We start from the raw sequence: 23436 nt of genomic DNA on the forward strand, positions 1-23436 counted from the left end.
GCATCTCCACCGCTTAGTGTCGCCGTATCACCCCGAGACTTGATCAAAGGCTTCCGCTTCCTGGCCCAGCACTCAGTGCAGAAGAAGAAATAATGGCGACACTTGTGGGGTCCGAGTCCCCCAGTTCTGGAGGAAAACCAAGTCATCGTAAAAGTAATATCGTCGCGAAGCTCACGGCCAGCAAAATCACCGGGCGCAGTTTCGTCCGAGGGACGCAGGTGAGTTGAGACGCTTGGGTGCAGCAGAGTCGAGGTGAAGTTGTTCGCCTGAGAGCAGGGACTTGCGCTGGGAAAGCCTGCGCTCGGAGACAGCCTCCTGCGCTCCCGGGGGGGATCCGCTACCAGCCTGCTGTGCTGGTATGAGACGCCGATTTGAGCCGTGCGTCTCAACACACGACAGAATTCTGTCGTTCACTCCGTTATCGAACGCACAGCTGGTGTTCCTCGCCTGGCTGTGTGCACTTGAGCCTTTTGTTGTTAGCACCCGTTAGCTTAGCATCGGAGGCCATGCGATTAAAAGGTCTCAGCAGCCCCGCAGCGACTCGCTCGCTGTCCGTTCGAGTCGTTCTCATTACAAACGAGTTTAAAACGTTTTATTGTCACCCAATGTTGAGTTCTTGCGAGTTAATCAGTGGAACTCGAAACGCCTGCGAGCGTCCGAGCTAAACCAGCTGAACGTCTCCGCTCATTACGTAACGCCATGGTAACCACTATAAGATCCCGCTCCATACATGGAGACGGTTCTGCGGCTGATGCAACTGACTTCAGTAGAAACTGTTGCTCTCCAAGCTGTAACGTATAATGATAAATATCGATTTAATTGAAATGTTGCATTGAAACGTGGCCCTCCAGCTCCAGTTGTCATCTGAGTCTTGCACATGTGATATCACTCAGAGTATTCCTCACTCAGTGTCAGTCTGTGTGCTTGATAGTAGGATAACTAAGGCACATTTATTCAAAAGATTAACCAGTGGGAGTGACCTGACCCAGTTGCTGGAGCTGAGAAAGGCTGATCCTGGAAGGAGCATGTAAGAACGCAGCACTGTCTTGCATGTGCAATGCCACATAGAGCACATGCAGACGACTGTCCACTCTTCAAACACATTATCATAGTCGTCCACATTTGAACTTGACTGGAGGAGTGTTGATATACAGCCCCAATGTACAACAAACCAGTGCAGAAACAGACCATCATTCTCTAAAAGCATGCATCAATTGCCGTCTCACTACCTTCCAGCCAGTCACAATTGTTGCGGACCAACATTAGCTGTCCTGTCGATCACATAAGCGAGTCAAAGCCTTCCGTGGCTTTAATTCAGCTTTGAACTTCTTCTCATCAACACAGGGACCCTTTTCTTTTACTGTCTGTAGTTGTCATGATTTCCATCGCTGTATTATATGCTGGGAGGTTTGTGCACGTTACCATTTGACCCTGGTGTGTGCTCTCTCCATAGCTGCCAGGAGGCCTGCTCCAGGAGAGGGATAAACGGGCAAAGTGGAATGGCATTCCCACATTGCTACAGAAGCTCTACGAGAGCAGCCATCCCAACAGTGACCTCTCTCAAGCCCACAGCCTTCTCACGGTATTTACTGCTGTTTGAATCTCGTAAACGGCCTGAATGAAAACATTTGTTTTGTCACATTAGATTTCTTTCCACAGCCACACACCTCTAGTTTATATTTCACCAGAGTGATGTGTTTTTTCTCCAGCCAAATGTCAGGTATATAACTAACATGATGCCACAAACATGTAAAAATGAAATAGGGCTGCAACGATGAGTTGATGTCATTGATATCGTCTACAGCAAAATATCACATTCTCTGGAATCATTACGATATGTTACTTTCTGTTCCTTCAATTGGTTCCTGACTGAGGTCCGACTCCAACCAGCTGCTGTAGCCGCACTCAGTCACAGTCACGGAGGAGTTTGAGCGGCGACGGGTTGTGGTGTTGAAAAGCGTGGCCTCATTTTGTTTGCGGAGATAATGTGTCTTAAGGATGAGCAAACTCCTTCGACACCACGATAGAATGATGAATGAGTGTTCCGTGTTTGGTCTCTGACGCCGCACACCCTCCAGCTAACAGCTAGCATGTCGGTTAGCACGCAGCTAACTTGTAAGAGGAGATTGATTTGTTTTTAATGATGTCGCACACGTCACATCTGCGCTTCTGGAGTGACTTTTCTTTTCACAGTGGTGTAGTGAAGTGTCCTCAGTCTCTCTCTTCCTCCTAATAATAACCAGAACTGAGCTACACCGAACACATGGTTTTAGATGATTATTCAAATAAGACCTTTGAGGTGGATGTTGATCAAATATTTTATATGAGATACATATGTGTATAGTGATGATTTTAAATTCTTAAGGACCAATAAAGACCTCAGTTTTAAAGAACTGGAGCTCTCTGACAACTGTTTTATGCTTCATGCTTCACAGGGTCAATACTTGTTCCTGGATTATGTGACATTATTTTAATATACTTGCTTTATAATGTATGGTGTCGGAGTATCACGGTGATATGATTTAAGCAACTTTACGTTAAACAGAAAGTCAAAGAGTCCAAACAAAGGTAAGCGCGATTAGTCGACTAATCTAAAAAAATCATGAATGGATTAGTCGACAACGAAAACAATCGTTTGTTGCAGCCCTACTTTGAACATAACATCTGGCTGTAAAACATGTCATCCACAGACGCTTGATCAAAAATGATTTTTATGCAGAAATAGAAAGACTTGTAAGCTACTTTTGAGTACAACAAGGAGGATGTGAACAGCGACAATGAAATGTTAGCTACTTTTTAAACGTGCAGAAGGATGATGGCAGATGCTTGGATGAATGTGAAGGAAGCTGTGATGAGCCCTCACAACCTAGCGTGGTGGAAGTTGAGCAGATCAAGGGTGATTGAGTCAAGATTCTTTATCACTAATGAGTTTAGGACCATAAACTATATCTGGGACGGGTGTGAGATTGAGGCACCTTTGCTACATTCAAAAGTTGAGGGTGAGCTGACGTTGCTCACTTTAAGGTGACTGAACTTCATGTCACCATTTCAAAGGCATTACTTTTTAGTCATTGGCGTCTATCAGGCGAGGAGTCTTTGCTGGGGTTGAGATTAAAGTCATGTTCCAGTTGAGCTGTTTTAAAGAACAGCATGGAAGTTTTAGGTTTTTTTGCCGTAACGTTTCAGTGTTTCCCCTGGGTTTTTGTGTTTGGAGGGTGGGGACCTAGCGATTGGTCGACGTCAGCCATGTTATAGAATAGTGATGGAAATTGAGCAATATGCTTAATTCAGATTACTTTCATATAATAATGTATTCAATATATTCCAAATGGATGTCTAGAATCACGTTGTAAAGCAAACTGACACTGTTCTGCCTTGATATTGAAGTCACATTACACAGTTGAAGACACTGGACATCAAAGAACTTAAAGCAACTTTCACATTTTTATCTATCCGTCTCTTGTGAAACATACATCTTGTCCACTTGGGGCCACTATAACTCTCCCTACTTGTTATTGAGGCTAAAATGTTCTCTTTCTCTATCTATCTATCTCTCTCTCCCTCTCCCTGAATCCATGCAGATAGAGGGAGAAATGACATATTGACAAGTAAATGGGAAAACAAACAACATGATTTTGGAGTTGCTTTAGCAGAAGAACTAGCTAAAGAGCTTCTCTACAGGAAAGGGAACCTTCCTCCATGTTGTGCAATGTCCTCCAGGGTGGTGGGCGTGCTGTTGAAGTGCACAGCGCCCCCTCTGAAGCATTTTGGGAGAGACACTGCATTTCCACGTTTGACGTGTTGTTCCTCTTGTAGATGTTGTCCTCCGACCTGTCAATGGAGGCCATGTCGTTTGTCACGGAGGATAGAAAAGCGGCTCAGGAATCCACCTTCCCCAACACATACATCTTTGACTTGTTTGGAGGAGTCGATGTGAGTTTGCCATTATCTAACCTCATCTGTTCCTCACATTCTCTGTAAGATATAACTTGACTGTGACTCTTGTTTTGCCTGAAGCTGCTGGTGGAAATCCTGATGAGGCCCACTCTTACGATGCAGAAGAAAAAGCCGAAAAGTGAGTGGATCATTTAAATTTCAATGGAAAGTTTCTACACGGCTTTTAACATGTTTTGTGTTGCAGTGAATGATGACCTGGTCAAGGACTGCCTTAGTGTTCTGTACAACTGTTGTATATGTGTAAGTGTATGAGACGTCACCACTGTGAAGCTGTGCTTGGTGCTGACCTGAAGTCCTGCTCTTGTGATTTACAGACGGAGGGCGTCACAAGAAGCCTGGCAGCGCGGGATGACTTTGTCTTGTTTCTCTTCTCTTTGATGACCAACAAGAAGACGTTTCTTCAGACAGCAACTCTGATCGAAGATATTCTTGGTGTCAAAAAGGTTGGTTACGGCAGTGACCTTGTGTTGGTCGGGAGTTGGGACGTTTGTCACTCACTTTCTTTCCTCCGTCCCAGGAGATGATCCACTTAGAAGGGATCCCAAATTTGTCTGGCCTGGTCCAGAGTTTTGATCAGCAGCAGCTCGCCAACTTCTGCCGCATCCTGTCAGTCACCATTTCAGAGCCCGATGTGGGAAACGATGACAAGCACACCCTGCTCGCCAAGAACGCCCAGCAGAAGCGAAACGCCAGTCCGTCGAGAGCCGAGGTGAATCAAGGTAACAGAAACAACCCTCGCACCGAGCGCCTGTTTGTTCTGCTTTACATTTGCATGTTTCAACAGTGACGCTGCTGAACATCCCCGGTTTTATTGAGCGCCTGTGCAAGTTGGCCACGAGGAAAGTCTCTGAGGCCACCGGCGCCAACTTCCTGCAGGAGCTGGAGGACTGGTACACTTGGCTGGACAATGCTCTGGTGCTTGATGCCCTCATGCAGATGGCCACTGAGGAGGCGGAGCAAAGCAGCACAGGTGAGTCTGCTTTTTGAGGACTTGTTTCCACAAACGTTTGAGAACCCCGGTACTTCAGCCAAGACCGTCACAAGCCTGGCTCACACTTGCCTCTGAATTCTGATGTGTGTCCCATGAAACTGTGCGAATCTTTTCCTTACACTTTGTTTTCATTTTCCTCTTCACACTGGACTACTTCCTGTACAACTATGAAGACATTTGACAGGTTCAGCCGTCGCTGTGGGCCTTCAATATCAGACCATTCTGTGTGACTGCTATGAGACAGTTTCTCTGACCAGAGTCCCATCGACATATGTTGTCTAGCAGGCTCCTGATGTCGTTTTTCTCTCCTCTCATTGGTTGATGTAAACTTACCAAACTGAGATTTGAGAGGAAACATGCTCGTGTTGCTTCTGCAGACGTTGGAGAATTATCAATGAAAGAGGAGCTGGTTGGTCTCACCCCTGACCTGACCCACTCAGGACTGTCTGGAGAGGAGAGCTAGTCACAGCTGGCAGCACTGATACCCAGCATCTGTGTTTGACTCTACAATTCAATCCTAGTCTGGGTTTAGTGTGAGTGATGACCGTGATGGCTGAGTCATGGTCACAGTGCAAGGGGTCCAGTGAGGAGGTTCCTGGTCTCGACTAGTAATAGCAACTGTATTCTCTGTCGTTGGTGGGAACTGATATATCCACACTGTTAAGTGAGGAGATGTATATATTTTTTTCCACTTCACGTGACTTGCAGAATCTTCAGACGAGAGTTCACTGGCCACCAGTCCGCTCAGGCATCGCCTTCCCCAGTCCATGAAGATCGTCCATGAAATCATGTATAAAGTAGAAGTGCTTTACGTGCTCGGCGTCCTCCTGATGGGGCGACAGCGGAACCAGGTATCAGGTCCACCGCCGACGCTGCTGCGGGGCAGTTCCAACCAGACCACGTTAAAACGCTCATGTCACCCATCAGGTTCACAAGATGCTGGCAGAATTCCGACTCATCCCGGGGCTGAATAACTTGTTTGATAAGCTGATCTGGAGGAAGTACACGGCGTCCAACCACGTGGTGCACGGCCAGAACGAGAACTGCGATTGTAGCCCGGTAGGAAGGCGCCGAGTCAAGTCATTCTCCGCAGCCTTCGCTGGCTAACTGTTGCTTTGACTCTGCTCCCAGGAAACCTCTTTCAAAATACAGTTTTTGCGGCTTCTCCAAAGTTTCAGCGACCACCACGAGTAAGCATCCCTCTACCTTGGAGTCCATGAGGAGGACATGAGAGGAACGTCCGCCTGTCATTTGTTTTGCAGAAACAAGTACCTCCTGCTGAACAGCCAGGAGCTGAACGAGCTGAGCGCCATCTCCATGAAGGCCAACATCCCTGAGGTGGAGGCGCTGGTCAACACAGACCGAAGCCTGGTGTGTGACGGGAAGAAGGGCCTCCTCACGCGCCTCATCAGTGTGATGAAGCGGGAGCCTCTGGACTCCTCTTTCAGGTCTGCCTTCACACTGGCGCCCCCCTGTGGAATGCCGTTTCTGACGCGGTTGTTTGCCCCTGCTTCCGGCAGGTTCTGGCAGGCGAGAGCTGTGGAGAGTTTCCTCCGTGGAGCCACCTCGTATGCAGACCAGATGTTCCTCTTGAAACGAGGGCTGCTGGAGGTAGCGTGAGGAGGCGTGGCTCTCGCCCCGCAGGGTGACCCCAGTCTGACCCCGTGTCATCCCGCCCACAGCACATTCTGTACTGCATCATCGACAGCGGCTGCACGTCCAGAGACGTTCTGCAGAGCTACTTCGACCTGCTGGGCGAGCTCATGAAGTTCAACATCGACGCCTTCAAAAGATTCAACAAATACGTCAACACGCCGGAGAAGGTATGTGTCAAACTGTGACCTCTGGCGGAGGCACTTGGTACTGTTGCCATGACGCCCTGTGTAGTTCCAGGCCTTCCTGACCCAGATCAACAGCTCTCTGGTGGACTCCAACATGCTGGTGCGCTGCATCGTCCTCTCGCTGGACCGGTTCGAGAGTCAGACGGAGGATGTCAAAGGTGAGTTCAGGAAAGGGCTGCTGTGGTGGTGGTCAGTTCAGCTGCCAACCCTCTGACTCTGTCGTGGCAGTGGTGGAGGTGCTGTCCGAGTGCTGCCTGCTCTCCTACATGGCTCGAGTGGAGAACCGGCTGGCCTTCCTCTTCCGGCTCATCAACATCATCAACGTGCAGACCCTCACACAGGTCCCTCTCACACCCACACAGCACTTGGATCCGCCGCAGCCTGGGGGCGCCGCCCTCAACCTCCACTATTTGTGTCCTGCTGCAGGAGAACGTGAGCTGCTTGAACACCAGCCTGGTGATCTTGATGTTGGCCCGCCGCAAGTCCAAGCTGCCCTTCTACCTCAACGCCCTGCGGGAGAAGGAGTACGCCGTCAAGTTCCCGGGCTCCCTGCTCAACAACTTCCACAACCTGCTGCGCTTCTGGCAGCGCCACTACCTCAACAAGGACAAGGACAGCACCTGTCTGGAGAACGTCAGTAGCTTTCTTTTTTCTTTCCTGCTCACCACCTACAGACACCAACAGTGAAGCGATTCTGAGATTCTGCTGGGTCTAATTCTGCCCCTCCTCCCCCCCAGAGCTCCTGCATACCTTTTAGCTACTGGAAGGAGACGGTTTCTGTGCTGCTGGGCTCCGACAGAGCTGCTCTGTGTGCCATTGCCAGCTACATCGACGAGCCCTACATGGATCTGGACAAAGACCTGCTGGACGATTGACCGCCGGGTCCCGCTCCACCAGATCGGACAGTGCAAAAGGGGATCGCAAGAAAACACAATGGACACCTGCAGTTGGTGCTTTAACCCGCCGAGCTCACCGTCCAGACGCTCGAGATTTTACCAGCCCCGTCTGCTGCGACGCACCTTCACACGTTGACTTGGCAGCATGGCGGTGGCATGTTTTTCTGCCCGGAAGTCAACGCTGTCCTTTTCTGCTCCCATCATCTTCCTCCGAGGAAGAGGTGGCTCGACGTACACGCCCACTGCGGCCACCTCCGTGGTCTGATGACAATGAATGGACGATTGGAAAGGACTGCGTTGGTTGTTTGCTTTAGATTCATGAGAATAGAGCCTTTTTTTATATATCCTTTACAAATTCTATGGAAAATATGTATGAATCCACAAATGCAAGGAGATGGTTCCCTTCACACAGAACCAGTTTGGAGTGATCAGACTGACCTGAGGCTGAGGAAGTGAAGGTCTCGATCATGTTGGGGCTTCTCATTCTGTTCCGCTCGACCATGCGCCCGGGCTGGTTAGTTCTGACGATCCAGCTTCTGTTCTGGTTTTAGATCTGGATCAACTGTTGAATAAACTATTGCACAGGTTTTGTTTTTTTTTGCTTTATATTTTAACATGATTTTGGAAAAAAGGTTTGATTTTGTAAGAGAATGTTTCATTGTTGTAAGATGCTTTGGGATGAGAATAAACTATGCAGGCGCCCACGTCCTTGTTTCCCTCTGATCGAGAACCCAAGATGTGCTGTGTCCTGAGTCCAAATGACCTTGTGCAGTACAGCTGTTTTTGAAAGGGAAAAAAGAACGCCTTCACTCTCCCTTGCATTTGACGCAATGACAAAAAAAAGGAACCTCCACATTCTCATGAATTTTTTTTTTAGAACTGGGCTGAGTCCAGACACCCGTCCAAAGCAAGTTTTTTTTTACTTTAAATTTTTTTTTTTTGCTCGCTGGGGTTGACTTGTGGACGAGGAAAGACACCTGCTGGACTGGTGATGTTCTCAGGCGTGTGACCTGCTCCTGTCTTAAGTTTCCTGACAATTTAGCTTTGACTCTTCTCGATGGAACTTGTTGAATCTGGGTGCAGGCACAGAGACAAAAAGAGCAAACATCTTTCTCATGTCTTTATTTGAGGAAAGAAATAAGAACAGGTCCTTGAGGTTTGCTCAGCTGTGGGTCCGGTTAATCTAATAAATGCCTGGTTTGTTGCCCTTCCGTCTCAGTCGCCATGTGTTGACTGGCTCCACAGACCCGCTGCAGCTGCGCCATCACTCGGCGTGCTGAAACACAGAGATGTTTATTAGCAACCACCAATGCGGTGCCATCAAGTTACCGCAGATCACATGTGGCGACTCGGTGAGGTCACCCGCACATTTGTGGGCTCTGGTCTAAATTTAGCAGATTTGAAGCTGCTGACTTAACCGGGTCAGGAGCGTGTCCCGGAATCTAAACTGCATCATGAATGCCGGGGGCGCACCTTGCCGCCTTGGTCACGAGTGCGGACGCGCAGCTTGTTGACTTGTGACTCGGCAGTCTCGGCCCGCTCCTCTGCGTCGTCCAGCTCGTGCTGGATCTTGCGATATTTGGCCAGGTTGGAGTTGGCCTGCTCCTCCTGCACACAGCCAAAGCAGCCGGTGACTTAAGTGTACATCCAGCATTCAGGTCCCCCAACACACTCACCGCATCCTCCACTTGTCTCTTGTAGCTCTTGACCTTGGCCTGCAGCTTGTCGATGAGGTCCTGCAGACGCACCAGGTTCTTCTTGTCCTCTTCAGACTGCAGAGGAGAAGGACAAGTCAGCGCTCGCCCGCTGGACGGTGGGGGGCAGCGGCTGCTGGGTCTTGCCTGGTAGGACAGCTCTTTGACCCGTCTCTCGTACTTGCGAAGCCCCTTCTGATATTCCTGGCTCTTCTTCTGCTCGCTGTCCAGCTCACTCTCCAGCTCTTTGACCTGGTGGTGGAGTCATGAGAACTTGGTTCCACATCTGACCCCACACCTTGAGCCGTCCGTTCTCACCCTGGCCTCCAGCTTCTGGACCTGCTTCTTGCCTCCCTTGAGTGCAATCTGCTCTGCCTCATCCAGACGCATCTGCAGGTCCTTGATGGTCTGCTCCATGTTCTTCTTCATCCTCTCCAGGTGAGCGCTAGTGTCCTGCTCCTTCTTCAGCTCCTCGGCCATCATGGCCGCCTGCAGAGACACAGTGCGGTGGGTGAGAGGGGAGGCGTCTTCACGCGGGCTTGGCCCAGCAGCAGCAGCAGCAGCAGCAGCAGCAGCAGCAGCAGCTCTCACGTCAGTGATGGCCTTGCGGGCCTTCTCCTCCGCGTTGCGACACTCCTGCACGGCGTCTTCCATCTCAGCAGACAGCGAGCTGATGTCGCTCTCCAGTTTCTTCTTGTGGTTGATGAGGCCGGTGTTCTGCAGGAGCAAGGCTGGTCAGTGGTGGAGCTGAGGGAAGCTGCTCCTGTGTGCGGCCTCGGTCACCTGAGCGTGCAGCAGGTTGACTCTCTCCGTGGACTCCAGCAGCTCGTGCTCCGCCAGCTTGCGCGCGCGGTCGTTCTGCTCCAGCAGAGCCCGGAGCTCCTCCACCTCGGAGGACAGCAGGTTGTTGCGGCGCTCGGTCACGGCCACCTGCTCCTTCAGCTCCTCGTTCTTGTGGACGGTCTCGTCCAGCTCCAGTTGGACGTCCTGCAGAAACACCCGAGCGTGACTCACCAGAAGCTCCAGGCTCAGACCGCTGAATCTCTTCACTCTGACTGACCTTGACCTGGATCTGCAGGTTCCGCAGGAGCTTCTGGGACTCGGCCGCCTGCCTGTTGGCGTGGCCCAGCTGCACCTCCATCTCGTTCAGGTCACCTTCCATCTTCTTCCTCAGGCGCACCGCCTCGTTGCGAGACTTGGCCTCAGCGTCCAGGTTGCTCTGCATGGACTCCAGAGTCCTCTGGTGGTTCCGGCTGGACAGAGACACAGCCGTCAGAACTGAGCTCACATCAGTGCAGGAGGGGTTAAAGCTGGGCCTCTGACCGAAGAGTGTCGATCTCTTCGTCCTTCTCCGCCAACTTCCGGTCCACCTCGGCCTTTATCTGGTTGAGCTCCAGTTGGATGCGGAGCGTTTTGCTTTCTTCATGCTCCAGAGTTCCCTGAGAGCAGCAGAAGCCTCAGTCTCCTCACTTGAAGATGAAGCCATGGGACCAGGTCTTACTTCAGCCTCCTCTAGCGCCGCCTGGATCTCGCTCTTCTCCAAATCCAGATCCTTCTTCATCTTCTCCAGCTCCTGAATGGTCTTGGATCCCTGACTGATCTGATCAGAGAGGTCCACGATCTCCTCTGAAACCAGACAATGGTCTCACCGTGCAGCAGTGGGAATCATCCGCCGCAGCAACCGCTCGCTTCGTACCTTGGAGGTTTTTGTTCTCCTTCTTGATGGTCTCCAGATGATCCAGAGTCTCCTCGTACAAGTTCTTCAGCTTGAACAGTTCCGTGCTCAGACCTCGGGACTCTTTCTGGGAGCTCTCCAGTTCCATCTGACACTCCTCGTGCTTCTGCTTCCACTCAGCCAAAACCTGCAGGCAGTTGAATCATTGGACCTTCAAGGACCGAACCTGGGTTCCCGAGCCTGGATGCTGGATGTGACTACCTTATCAAAGTTACGCTGCTTCTTGTCCAGGACGGCGGCCGCAGCATTGGAGCGTTCCAAGTCGATGACAAGATCTTCGATCTCCGTCTGCAGTCGGTGTTTGGTTTTCTCCAGCGAGGAACATTTGGCGTTGGAGACCTCCACTGTCTCCTCAGCCTCCTGGAGTCGAACCACCAGCTTCTTCCTGAGAGTCACAGCCCCTCCAGTGAGTCTCTGCTCCCATGACTGACTAGATCTCCACTCACTTGGCCTCTTCCAGCTCCTCAGTCCTCTGGATGGCATCAGTTTCATACTTGGTCCTCCACTGCGCCACCTCGACGTTGGCCTTGGACAGCGCTCTCTGGAGCTCAGCCTTGGCCTCCAGCTCCTCGTCATACTGCTCCCTGAGGAGGTCGCAGTCGTGGCGGGAGCACTGCAGGGCGTTAGCCAGGGCACTCTTCGCCTGTTGGGCCCAAAGAGACGCAGCGTTGCTGAAGCTCCAACCTGCCTGACGTCACAAGTCTCACCTTGTGCTCCTCCTCCAGCTGTTTCTTTAGCTCCTCCACATTTTGGGCAAAGGAGTTTTTGCTGCGTTGAAGCTGGGACACCAAGGACTCCTTCTCTTCAAGCTTCCGGCCCAGTTCAGCTGGATGGCGGATGAGCTTGTGTTATTTTCCAAGTATCTGAAACGTTCTTCAGGTGTGTGCGTGTGGACTGTCTTACAGCTCTCAGCTTGGACGCGAGCCCTCTGAGTGCTGGTGTCGTTCAGCTGCCTCTGGAGCTCCTCCACTTTGGCTTTAGCCTCATTCATTTGGTCTTCATAGTGGCGACACATCTTTTCTAAGCCGATCTGTGAGACAGATTATCTGAGCTGAAGTTCCCCTCTTCCAGGATCAGGATCCAACAAAGTTTCATGTGACTCTCCAGTCTCTTTATACCTTGCCCTTTGAGAGCTGCTCCACGGTGGAGCACAGATCGTCCACCTCCATCTTGGCCTCGCTTCTCTCCTTCTCCAGCTTCTGCTTGACTCGCATCAGGCTGTCGATCTGCTCGCTCAGCTCCGCCACGCTGTCGGCGTGTTTCTTCCGTAAACCCGCCGTGGTGGCCTCGTGGTGCAGCATCGCCTCCTCCAGGTCTCGCCGCAGTTTGAGGAACTCTGCCTCCCTCTTTTTGTTCATCTCAATTTGAGCAGACGTGGCCCCTCCAGCCTCCTCCAGGCGCTCGCTGAGGTCCTCCAGCTCTCGGGCCACGTCGCTCCGCTGCTTCTCCACTTTGGCCCGGCACGCCCGGTCGGACTCCAGCTCCTCTTCCAGCTCCTCCGTACGAGCCTGAGGAGAAGAAGCACATATTCCCGACATGTCAAACCAAGTAAGGACTTAACAAGTTGCCATGAACTTCAAGCGTTACTTTGATCTATATTTAGGTTTTTAAATGAAGTTTTTTTGAAACTTTTCAAGACATGTCACCTGTAACTCCTTGATCTTCTTCTGCAGCTGGTTCACCAACGCTTGCTCATCCTCGATCTTTGCGTTCACTTGATTCATTTCAAAGTCTTTTCTAGAAGAGCACAATGATATTCATCCCAATCTGAAAACACGGCTGCTTTTTAAGTCTTCTTTGAAAATGTTTTACTTCTTCAACCGCTCCTCGATCTGCTGCTTGTCGTTCTCCAGGTCCATCACAGACTCCATGGAGAGCTTGAGGTCTCCCTCCAGCTTGCGTCGGACCCGTTCCAAGTCCATCCGCAGCTTCTTCTCTTGTTCCAAAGATCCTTCCAGCTGAGAGAGCATGTGATCAGCTGGCTGCATATTAGAAGGGAAGAGACGTTCTTCCAGGGAATCTCACGACTCACATCATCCACTTGCTGCTCCAGCTTGGTCTTGGCCTTGGTCAGGGAGTTGACTTTGTCCTCCTCTGCTTGCAGGTCATCCAGAGTCTGCTGGTGAGCCTCTTGGAGAGCCTTCTTCTCCTTGGTCAGCTTGAGGATGTTCTCATCCAGAGCTGCCATCTCCTCGATCAGGTTCTTCACCTGCAGGTTGAACAAAGAGGTTAAGACACAAGTCTCTGCGTTTCCTCGAACATTAGGGTCTTCGTGACCTCTCACCTTGTTCTCAGTGGCATGTTTCTCCTTCTCCACTTTAGCCAGAGTGATCTCGAGGTCGTCGATGTCTTTCTTCAGCTCAGCGCACTCGTCCTCAAGCTTGCGCTTCTTGGCCAGCACATTAGCGCTCATCTCTTCTTCGTCCTCCAGCCTCTCGACCAGTTCTTTGACTTTGGCCTCCAGCTGAATCTTGGTTTTGATGAGAAGGTCGCAGCGATCTTCGGCGTCTGCAAGATTGTCTTGCTCCTAGAGCAGCGATGGCATGGTGAGACGCTGACATTGCCAACGCCCAACACACGGTTGCACACCGCCAGGGACGTACCGCCTGCAGCTGCAGTGAGAGGTCGTTCTTCTCTTGGGTCAGACTGACCTGCCGCTCCTCCAGCTCTTTACGCTTTACCTCCGACTTCTCGAAGGCTTCCTTCAGCTTGGCCATCTCCTCCTTGAGAGCCGCCAGCTCCTTTTCAGTGGCGGCACTTCTCAACAGTGGCTTGATCCTGAAGAAGAGCCTCATCCAGGGCCAGTGCTTGACAGCATTGAAGGCCCGAATGTTCCACTGGATGATCATCAGAGCCTCCCTTTAACAAGAGGTGAAAATCAATCAACCACCTGTCCATTTTGACTGGGTCGCGGGGGCAGCAGCAGAGAGCAGAGAGGCCCCACCCCCACCTCTCTCCCTCGGGTTTTTATGAGCTTGTTTTTCTTTTCCCCAGAGTCCGAATGACGAGTGAGAAAACCTATAATGTCTTCAAATGATATTTGCCCTTGGTAGTGGATTTCTCACAGTCGCCCTTCAAGACTGGCGTGTCACTCACAGCCTGGGCTAAGATGCGATCTGAAACCGCACACCGCTTCTCTAACGCCGCCGCTCCTGTGCTCATGACCGCAACCAAATTGGGTCGGCGTTTGATTTAGTCTCACCAGGACGGCTTTTCACGCCACTAAATATGGACTGGCAACTGATTGGTCAAGGACCGCCTGTCACTGTTCAGAGGCTGACATTGAGTGAGGCGCAGGCGACTGTGGGCTGCGAGGGGGAAGCGATTGCATTTTTGGAATGACTCCACACTGGCGCCCCTCAAAGGTGAGCGCCTGTGTTTATTTAGAAACCAAAGCCCTCTGTCCGACAGCAGGCTTTAAATGCCCCCCTCATCCTCCACATATCCCATCAATGCGCGCACTTAGAAGTGCAGGCGTCGCGGACAAAAGGGGGCCAGGGGCCATCGGGCATCCAAGGAGGGCGAGGGCAGCCGTATTTTTAGGGCCAGAGCAGCTGCCTCTTGACACATGTCGCCACCCTGCACCGAGGACACCGTCAGCATTGTTTAATTTAGCGAACGAGTGGAGAGAATGGCAGAGGACCTGCATGAGCCACGAGGCCGGACTGAGCGCAGGGCCACACACATGCACGCTCGCTAAACAAGGGCATGCACACGCCTAACACACGCCAATGACCCTGCCCTTGCATGCCACACATTCTGGAACCTGGGAGAGAGGTTCCAGAACTAACTGTAGCGAAGGTGTAGTGAAACTGGATCCCGGCAGCTCATCCGACAGTGTTTGTGTTCTCAAGCAAAACTGTTTTTTACGTGACCTCTGACACCTGCTGGAGCAGGGGCGCAAGACAAAACGCATCTGTCCTCTTAATGTTACACACCTTCTGCGGTTCATCATCTCAAGCTCATTTCTCATGATCCTGCCGCGGGCGATGGCCTGGAATTGTGTCAGGACTTTGGCCAAGCGCTCGTCGCGCAGCTCCTCCAGATGACCCAGCAGACCCGCTTTGAAAAAGACCTGCGACAGATTTGACACCCTGTGTTTCAGAAATGAATATCGCAGCCAATTTTAGCCACTCGACTCTTTAAAATTCCCCACGATCGGTCACTGCTTCTTGAATCAATAAGTGATAATAACCATGAGCCACTTATTTTTAGTCCGGTGGGATCAGATTCACAGTCCAGCATGATTACAGTTTGGAGTCCATCAAACTCACTTGTTTGACTGACACCTTGCTCAACATTAAACCTTGCTGCTAACCTCCAAACTCACACTGTGGAGCACCAATTAGTTTTATTTTCATGCTCACAAACAATATTTGTTTTTACCAGATAAGTCACAGAGTGGTGATGAATTAATATTGTCAAATTGAAATTAAACATTGTTCATTTTTATCTACTTTAATTGTGTTTCATTTTGAATTAAACAAGAGAGGAAGAAAGAAGGACATATGCACTTCATGTGTTAATTTAACACACTTTACAGTTCATGTTAATTAAGTGAAAATTTCAAAACACTCCAAGTAATGAGGCCCAGGGCCCCGACCACTTCTTATTTAACTTGTTGGGGGGCACGAGAGGTTGATAAAAATCAATTCTATAACATAATAGATAACACACTGAAGCTAAACGCTGTGAAGCAGCTGGAAATTTGACTTTAATGTGGAATGGATTTGCCCGTGTTTGTTCTACAACCTTAACCCTTATATAATCAGTAAATAAAAATGCATGACGATTGCAGTTTAAAGGAACAAAATATTCCACCAAACTAGCGTGGTACCTTTGTGTGTCCAAACTTGTACTGGGTGTGGTCGATGTCCAGCGAGGACAGCAGCTTTTCTGAAGCTTTCCTGCTGTCCACAAACGTGTCCTCTGGGATGGCCTGTGGGTTCAGGATGCGGTAGCTGCATTAGAATCGGAAGAAGGGAAAAGTTTAAGGTTAGTATCAACAAATAACATGGAAATGTATTTAATACTTTGTTGGTATATTACATTGATGACTGAAATTGTACTAAATTTAGGTAGCAAAAGCAAGTCGAGGAAACATTTGGTTTTCCTGTCTGAACGTTCCTCTCACCGCTGTTTGAACTCGGCATAGACAATCCTGTTGGGAAAGCCTTTTCTGCAGATCCTGATGCCCTCCAGAACGCCGTTGCAGCGCAGCTGATGCAGCACCAGGAACGGATCCATGATCCCTAAGAAGACCGGCGTCAGATCACAGCCCAGACCGACAAGACACCGCAGCAGTGGGTGAGGGAGGCTCACCTGGGGTCTTGGTCTCATTTGGGATGATACAGCGGACAAAGTGGGGCTGAGTGCTGCGCAGGTTCGTCATCAGCTTGTTCAGGTTTTCCTAAAAAGAAAATAGCTAAGCAATTGGACTCAAAACAATGTTGAAGTCACTATTTTATCTGACAATGTTTCCAAGTTTCTCCACAAGCGGTGCAAAGCTGAGAGGAGCCAGCACAGACTTAAAGTGATGTTCATGTGATCAGTGCCCTAAACATCACTGCAAGTCTTAACTGGCTCCATCCCTGTGTCCGATGACGCCCACAGACCCGGGTCCTGCAAGTTAGTAAAGACAAAACACCCCTATCGTTCTCACCTTGTGAAGCTGAGACACAGTCTGGAAGGAGGCTGCCTTCTTTCTCTTCTCCTTTCCTCCGGTCTTCTGTTCAGCTGTTGAGTACATTTGTCATGAGCCTTACCATATTGCTGCGTTCTACTGTTGTTATCTGATATTACCTGAATCAGATCCGACATAATTTTCATAGAGAGATGCTAGCAGCTTGTTGGCAGACTTTTGGAAACATGACACCACAGTCTCGTTGAGTGGGTCTTTGTTTTTGTCCAACCAGCCAAAAATATTGTACGGCACCTACGGATCACAACAGCCGGCGTCAGTGTTCTCATCCATCACATTGTTTGGACGCGGATGGGAGCCCGCTCTTACCACTCCAGCATAGTGCACCAGCTCAAAATGGGCCTCGAACTTGCGCTTCTTGTCTGGCCTTGGCTTTTGGAAATTGGGAGACTTGCCGATGTGATTGTCAAACAGCTTGGCTTTAAAACTTTGGTCCGTTGCTTTTGGGAACATGCACTCCTCTTCAAGGATGGACATGATGCCCAGAGGCTGTAAGAGCAGCAGAAGATGCTGCAGAAACCTCACATCTCCTCAAACCATTCATGGACAAAATGAAACGAACCTTCTCGATGAGATCGATGCAGGCTTGAAGATCTAAACCAAAGTCAATGAAGGTCCATTCAATGCCCTCCCTCTTGTATTCTTCCTGCTCCAGGATGAACATGTGATGGTTGAAAAACTGTTGCAGTTTTTCATTTGTGAAGTTGATGCACAGCTGCTCGAAACTGTTGAGCTGCCGACCCACAAAAGCTCCGGTTAGAGGATAAAAACAATCATACTATGTGAAGTTTGAGCAGCATTTTTCGGCAAACTAGCAATAAAACTTACATCAAAGATCTCAAAGCCAGCAATGTCCAGGACTCCTATGAAGTACTGACGTGGCAGCGAGGTGTACAGCGTCCGGTTAATTCGCCCCACAAGCCACTTGAACATGCGGTCATAGGTGGATTTGGCCAGAGCACCGACGGAATAGTTCACCTACACACACAGACATTCCACATTCCACAGTTATTCCGCTGTGTGTGAGCCCTCAGTTGATGGTACTAAACAAGCCAGTATAAAGTTGAACTTTAAATCAATACACCTTTGTTTATATACATTATATATTTGTTTATATACCAAATTGGTGCCAAAATAAATAAATCAACGTCAAAATTAACATCTGTCACGGACTTAAAAATGATGATTGTGTTCATGGTTATGCACAGCGTAGCGTCATCGGAAGGTGGTAGGTTTTTGTTTGGTTTAAACCATGAAAATAACAGTCTGTCTCTTGTTTTAATGATGAACATTACTATGAAACTTAATAGTGTACTATCACACAGAACTTTAAACAAGAGGTTTGGGTAGTTGTGTTGTAAAGAAAAAGAAATGGCCTTTGAACTTTGTTTGTGCTTTCTTAGTGTCACTGCCATCCCAACTTCATTCTTCAGTTGATAGTCATTTATACTTGCTATGCATTTATATGGAAAAGCAAAATCTCATTTCCACACCTGTTCGACATTTTGTCCCTTCACCACAAACTCGTTCCCGACCTTCACCCTGGGGTGAAGCAGACCCTTGATGAGATCAGCTGAGCTGACGCCCATCAAGTAGGAAGCTTTGTCAGCACCTGCCAAACAGCACAATGTCACTAAAACATGTAAAATTATCCTTATATACAATGGAACTTGTACTTACTTTCAGTGCCGTCCGCCTCCGCCTGCTCCTCGCGCTGCTTCTGTTTGAACTTCATGTTGCCAAAATGCATGATGGCTCCAACTATTTTATAGCAGCCGTACTTTTCTTCTGGCAGAAACCCCAGAATGTCCATCGCATGCTGCAGGGAAACCAAAAAATGCCTTTAGAGATTGAGGATTTTCTGCACAGCAAAAGGAAAACGCTTACATCAGTTGCCATCAGCTCCTGACCATCATCCATGTTCTCCACCGTGGTCACTCCCTGGGAGCAAAAGTGATAGTCGTAGGGGTTGGAGGAGACCAGCAGCATGTCTGAAACAAATTGTGTCATTGGATGAATTCTCAAAAAAAAGAAAAAAAACAGGCCAAAGCAATTAAAATCACCCACCCAGCAATTCTGGCTTCTTCTGCGACATGATCTGGTAGTAAATGTGGTAGCTTCTCTCGCCGGGCTGCTGAAATATAACTCTGGATTTTTCCAGAAGGTCTATAGACAATTAAACAAAGACATTAGAATCCATATTGCAAAGTGTTTAAAGAGAAATAAATTTAAATTCGTTTTTAAGGCGTTTTTAGGTTTAAGGACGTTTGGCGCCCCCTATTGAGGCCTCTGACCCAGCGACTGATAAACAGGTTGGGACAGATGGACAGCGTTTTATTTTATGTCCAGTTATAAGTCATTGATTAAATTCATGTAGGCAAATTTTGTCCATTAGTTTTGAGCTCAATGCATAACATTTAAGATTAAATGTTCAAGATCAAACTGCTGATGTCACGTACATATGTCGATATCAGACGACGCCAGTTTGCCGGAAGGTCCAAAGTGAATCCTAATGAACTTTCCCTGTCAGAAAAAGTAGAAAATCATACAAAACACAAAGCTAAAGAGTTTGGATTTAAATGTGGAACAAATATGTACTTACAAAACGGGATGAGTTGTCATTCCTCAAAGTTTTGGCATTACCAAACGCCTCCATGGCGGGGTTCGCCTCAATGATCTGGTCTTCAAGAGTCCCCTAAAGGAAAGAGCAAAGCGTCCGTTTAAAATCTTGCTATATTTCCATCAAACAAGCTGCACACTTCTTCACTCACCCCTGTTTTAGTGGCTGGTCCCTGCTATGGGAGCAAGAAAGGAAGAAGAGTGTGAGAGGGATGTTATTTTCTATTTGGATGATCTTAGGAGTGGGGAGATTGGTTAAACGTGGTGAAAGAAAAAAAACAAAACAATGGCCACCTTTTAAAAAGATGATGTGTTGGGAACGCAGGGGATAAAAATGAGTATCAAACAACAAGGACATTTTAAAAAATAGAAAGATTTGAAGCCAAAAAATAGACAGGAAATGAAAAAGAAAAATGATTCAAAAAGTCAACAAGTGGCAGAGGAGGGGGCTACATGACACAGACAGGCTCAGACAGAAACGTCATCACATTCACCAGGGAGGAAAATGTATGAATTTTATGGTTGTTGAGGGAAATGCACTTTAGGGTTTGAGGGACAAAATTATCTCAAAAATAAAACTGAAGTAAAAAAAGAAAAATAAACTGAAGAGAAAAGGGGAGGAACAAAAATGTGGGTTGCCATGTCAGCCTTACTGCCTTCTTAGCAGATGTTTCCCCAAGAGCTGCCACAATGGCAAAATACTGAATGACACGTTTCGTGTTGACAGTTTTGCCAGCACCGGATTCTCCGCTATAGGAGTGTGAAAAATATAAAAACATGTAAAAATACTGGAAATTATTACACAAGTGAAAAAGAGCAAAAGAAAAAAGAGAAAAAAATGGGGATTTTGTGAACACATTTCAATTGTGTGTTAAATTTTGTGTGTGTGGTTTGCTTTGACACTTACGTAATGAGCATGGACTGGTTCTCTCGATCTGGTGAGGAGAGGAAAAATCATTTTAAGATAAGGTACTTCACATTAAGATCCAGTCAAGTTTGTGAGGACTTACTGCGCAGCATGTCGTTGTAAGCATTGTCTGCGATGGAGTAGATGTGCGGCGGCGCTTCTGAGCGGCGCTTCCCTTTGTAGGCAGCAACCACAGGGGCAGTGTAGACCGGCAGCCATTTGTATGGGTTGACAGTCACGCAGAAGAGGCCAGAATAGGTCTGAGGTGACAGCCAGCATTGATATTGGCATCCGTTTAATTTTTTTTTGTTTTGTTTTGTCAAGTCCGACTCACGTAGATCATCCACTTAGCGTAGCGTCGCCGCAGATTGAAGAGAACCGAGGCCTCATTAAGGTGAGTCAACATGGCCATGTCCTCGATCATGTCGTACTTTGGAGGATTCATCTGCTGGACGTCACAATCCTTCACTGTCAGGGTCTGTGGGCGAAGGAAAATCAGTGTTAGGCGTTCAGGAATCATTTAGTTCATCTGACTTTTGGTTAGTGAAAGTGTGTTTTGTAAATGGAATTAAAGACAACAATATTTTCTTTCTACATTAAATGATCATAAAATAAATAATTGGGAATTCATATTTGGACGAGACATTAACATTCATTTTGAAACAGAAAATTGGCCTATTCTATGTCTTACTTAAGGACATCAAATATTTTTTTACTTCACTATTTAGGAATATTTATTTTCACTATTTATTCACTTTTTTTATATTTCAGTCCTGAAACTCTTAAAATCCTGTCTTATTTAAATACACTGATGTTGCAACTCAAGACCATTTGCATACAAAAACTATGATACTGTAAAACTGTAAAACTAATGTGTTCATTTAAAAATCAAATCAATTTACATGCAGTAAGTTCAGCTGCTTATTCACTTTAAATTGGCTGTCAATTGATTGTAAGGCTCTGTTGCTGCGCTGTTTTAATCATCCAAATTTTAAAGAATTGTGCAACTAAAATGACATTCCTAGAGCAATTTTCAAAAGGTCAAACTATCAAAATAAATACTGTTTTGAATCCAAGCACATGAATCAATGTTGAAGCCATAAAAGTAATCGTAGTTATAAATGTTTTACACATTGCGTATTTGTTTCAGCACAGTTCTTAAAGGGTGAAGATATAAAAGCCAGGCACCTACTTTCCCATCTTTGGTCTCAACGGTGACTTTATCACCGCTCAGCTCCCTCAGCTCCACCTCAATGTAGGCTTCTTTCTCATCAGGTATCCAGGCTCGCTTCTTACCTGACGGTCGGAATGTTTTCAAAATAAATAGGTTAAGAAAATACAACGTACACATTATAAATTCAAATAATTAGAACAGAATTAACCATGTCCTGAGCATTTCAACAAATTTAAAGCCTTCAATAAATGTCTGAAATAGCTACCTGTATAATATTTTCATCATGAAATAGCTACTTGTATAGTATTTTCATCATGAAATAGCTTCCTGTATAGTATTTTCATCATGAAATAGCTACTTGTATAGTATTTTCATCATGAAATAGCTTCCTGTATAGTATTTTCATCATGAAATAGCTACTTGTATAGTATTTTCATAATGAAATAGCTACTTGTATAGTATTTTCATCATGAAATAGCTACTTGTGTTGTATTTTCATCATGAACTAGCTACTTGTATAGTATTTTCATCATGAAATAGCTACTTGTATTGTATTTTCATCATGAAATAGCAACTTGTATAGTATTTTCATATTGAAATAGCTACTTGTATTGTATTTTCATCATAAAATAGCTACTTGTATAGCATTTTCATCATGAAATAGCAACTTGTATAGTATTTTCATCATGAAATAGCAACTTGTATAGTATTTTCATTATGAAATAGCTATCTGTATACATGTTCGTAGGTAAAGTACTCAAGCTCTTGAACAAGGGCGAACAGGTGCGGGAAAACTTCACGGCCCTACCGTCGAAGGCCACGGTGTGAGCCTCCAGGAGCTCCAGGTCACTCTTGCGGAGGAAAGGAGCCGCATCCACGAACTGCGACATGTCAAAGCGGGACATGACGTCGGCTGCTCACCGCACCACTGGCAGAAAAGATGGCGGCGCTCCTTTGGTGAGTAAAATAAATAAACTTTCATAAAATAAAATAAAAATTAAATAATGAAAAAAGGTTGTATAAATATATGTTGTATGTTAATGGGGAAAAATTAAGATTAAAAAGGTCAAATTTAAAGAAAGGTGGAAGAACGTAGTTTCCCCACCACCTACCGAAAAGAGGGGAAAAGTTGTCCACAGACCTGAAGCCACAGCGAATAGTCAGCTCCGAGGGATGAGGGCTGCTTTATAGCGTGTTTGTCAAGGTCACGGTGCCTGGACGTTTGTCCCTCATTAGCATGTAGTCCTCCTCCTCTGGCGACCATTGGTGCCCGGCCGCCGTCTCAATTGACACAAAAGGAAAGCTACGTTTTTGTCATTGCTAAACGGCTATTTTTGGCTGCTCACCCTACTCTCTCACACACGCACACACTCAGGTCACTTATATTGTACACAAAAAACTACCTCCACAACTGCTCATTTGCTCCTGATACTTCAAAAAATACACGCACTCACCAGGTTGAGTGGAGCATGTTTGCCCTTGTGGCCTGCGAGGATGCAACTTTAGAGGCGATTATTTCAGTAGCTGTGTGACTTCAAAGAGATTTATTAATACACAACAATGTATTAATAGAGACATGATGGCATGAGGTGGAAAAAGCAATGTCTCGCCCGCTTCTTACTCGCTCTACTGCCACTACACAGACTGTTTCATGTTTTTGAATAACACTTTAAAGTTCTTAACTTCTTAGTTTAGTTCTGCATTTCTGCATTTAGCTCTGCTTTTAAGCGACTTGATCTTGATTCAGTTGACCTGAAGACACTTTCCAAGTCACTGTGAAACAAGTAAAGATTCGACAGAATTTTTTTTTTTTTTTTTAAATACATTAGTCTGTACTGGATCTCGGTACGTAAAGGACTCGTTTTCGTTAAATGCAAGTCGATCATGTGGGAGTCTTTATTCTAATTCATATTTTTTTCAG

At 47.3% G+C, this 23436-nt stretch overlaps 2 protein-coding genes across 3 annotated transcripts; one reads left to right on the forward strand and one right to left on the reverse strand.

The window, feature by feature from the left end:
- The first annotated feature begins 74 nt into the window (after positions 1-74).
- trpc4apa (transient receptor potential cation channel, subfamily C, member 4 associated protein a) lies at positions 75-8906 on the forward strand. Its single transcript, XM_053867733.1, has 18 exons — positions 75-218; positions 1454-1582; positions 3817-3933; positions 4018-4075; positions 4142-4197; positions 4272-4400; positions 4475-4676; positions 4742-4927; positions 5657-5799; positions 5876-6007; positions 6080-6138; positions 6211-6396; positions 6469-6559; positions 6631-6771; positions 6836-6947; positions 7018-7130; positions 7216-7422; positions 7527-8906. Exons 1-18 carry the CDS (start codon positions 93-95, stop codon positions 7662-7664), a joined length of 2325 nt encoding a protein of 774 aa, XP_053723708.1. The 5' UTR covers positions 75-92; the 3' UTR covers positions 7665-8906.
- Positions 8811-23049, reverse strand: myh7ba (myosin, heavy chain 7B, cardiac muscle, beta a). 2 transcript variants are annotated; one of them, XM_053867730.1, is made up of 45 exons: positions 22970-23049; positions 22628-22796; positions 22324-22467; positions 21534-21637; positions 20676-20819; positions 20445-20601; positions 20342-20369; positions 20088-20184; positions 19587-19610; positions 19418-19510; positions 19275-19338; positions 18883-18981; positions 18703-18806; positions 18496-18634; positions 18309-18427; positions 17644-17793; positions 17378-17548; positions 17125-17304; positions 16917-17049; positions 16777-16850; positions 16437-16524; positions 16249-16366; positions 15952-16075; positions 15053-15189; positions 13718-13973; positions 13399-13641; positions 13147-13323; positions 12927-13072; positions 12761-12851; positions 12233-12622; positions 12018-12144; positions 11822-11940; positions 11561-11757; positions 11316-11499; positions 11076-11241; positions 10881-11005; positions 10703-10818; positions 10440-10632; positions 10163-10366; positions 9971-10096; positions 9698-9868; positions 9527-9631; positions 9362-9457; positions 9159-9293; positions 8811-8961 (listed from the first exon to the last, which is right to left on the reverse strand). In XM_053867730.1, exons 3-45 carry the CDS (start codon positions 22418-22420, stop codon positions 8950-8952), a joined length of 5823 nt encoding a protein of 1940 aa, XP_053723705.1. In that variant the 5' UTR covers positions 22421-22467; positions 22628-22796; positions 22970-23049; the 3' UTR covers positions 8811-8949. The 2 variants fall into 2 exon arrangements, with proteins under 2 accessions (XP_053723705.1, XP_053723707.1); XM_053867732.1 differs by lacking the exons at positions 20088-20184; positions 21534-21637; positions 22324-22467; positions 22628-22796; positions 22970-23049 and having other exon boundaries at positions 19587-19607.
- Between the last annotated feature and the right edge of the window lie 387 nt (positions 23050-23436).

Source organism: Synchiropus splendidus, chromosome 6 (genome assembly GCF_027744825.2).
Source record: "Synchiropus splendidus isolate RoL2022-P1 chromosome 6, RoL_Sspl_1.0, whole genome shotgun sequence".
NCBI lineage: Eukaryota > Metazoa > Chordata > Actinopteri > Syngnathiformes > Callionymidae > Synchiropus > Synchiropus splendidus.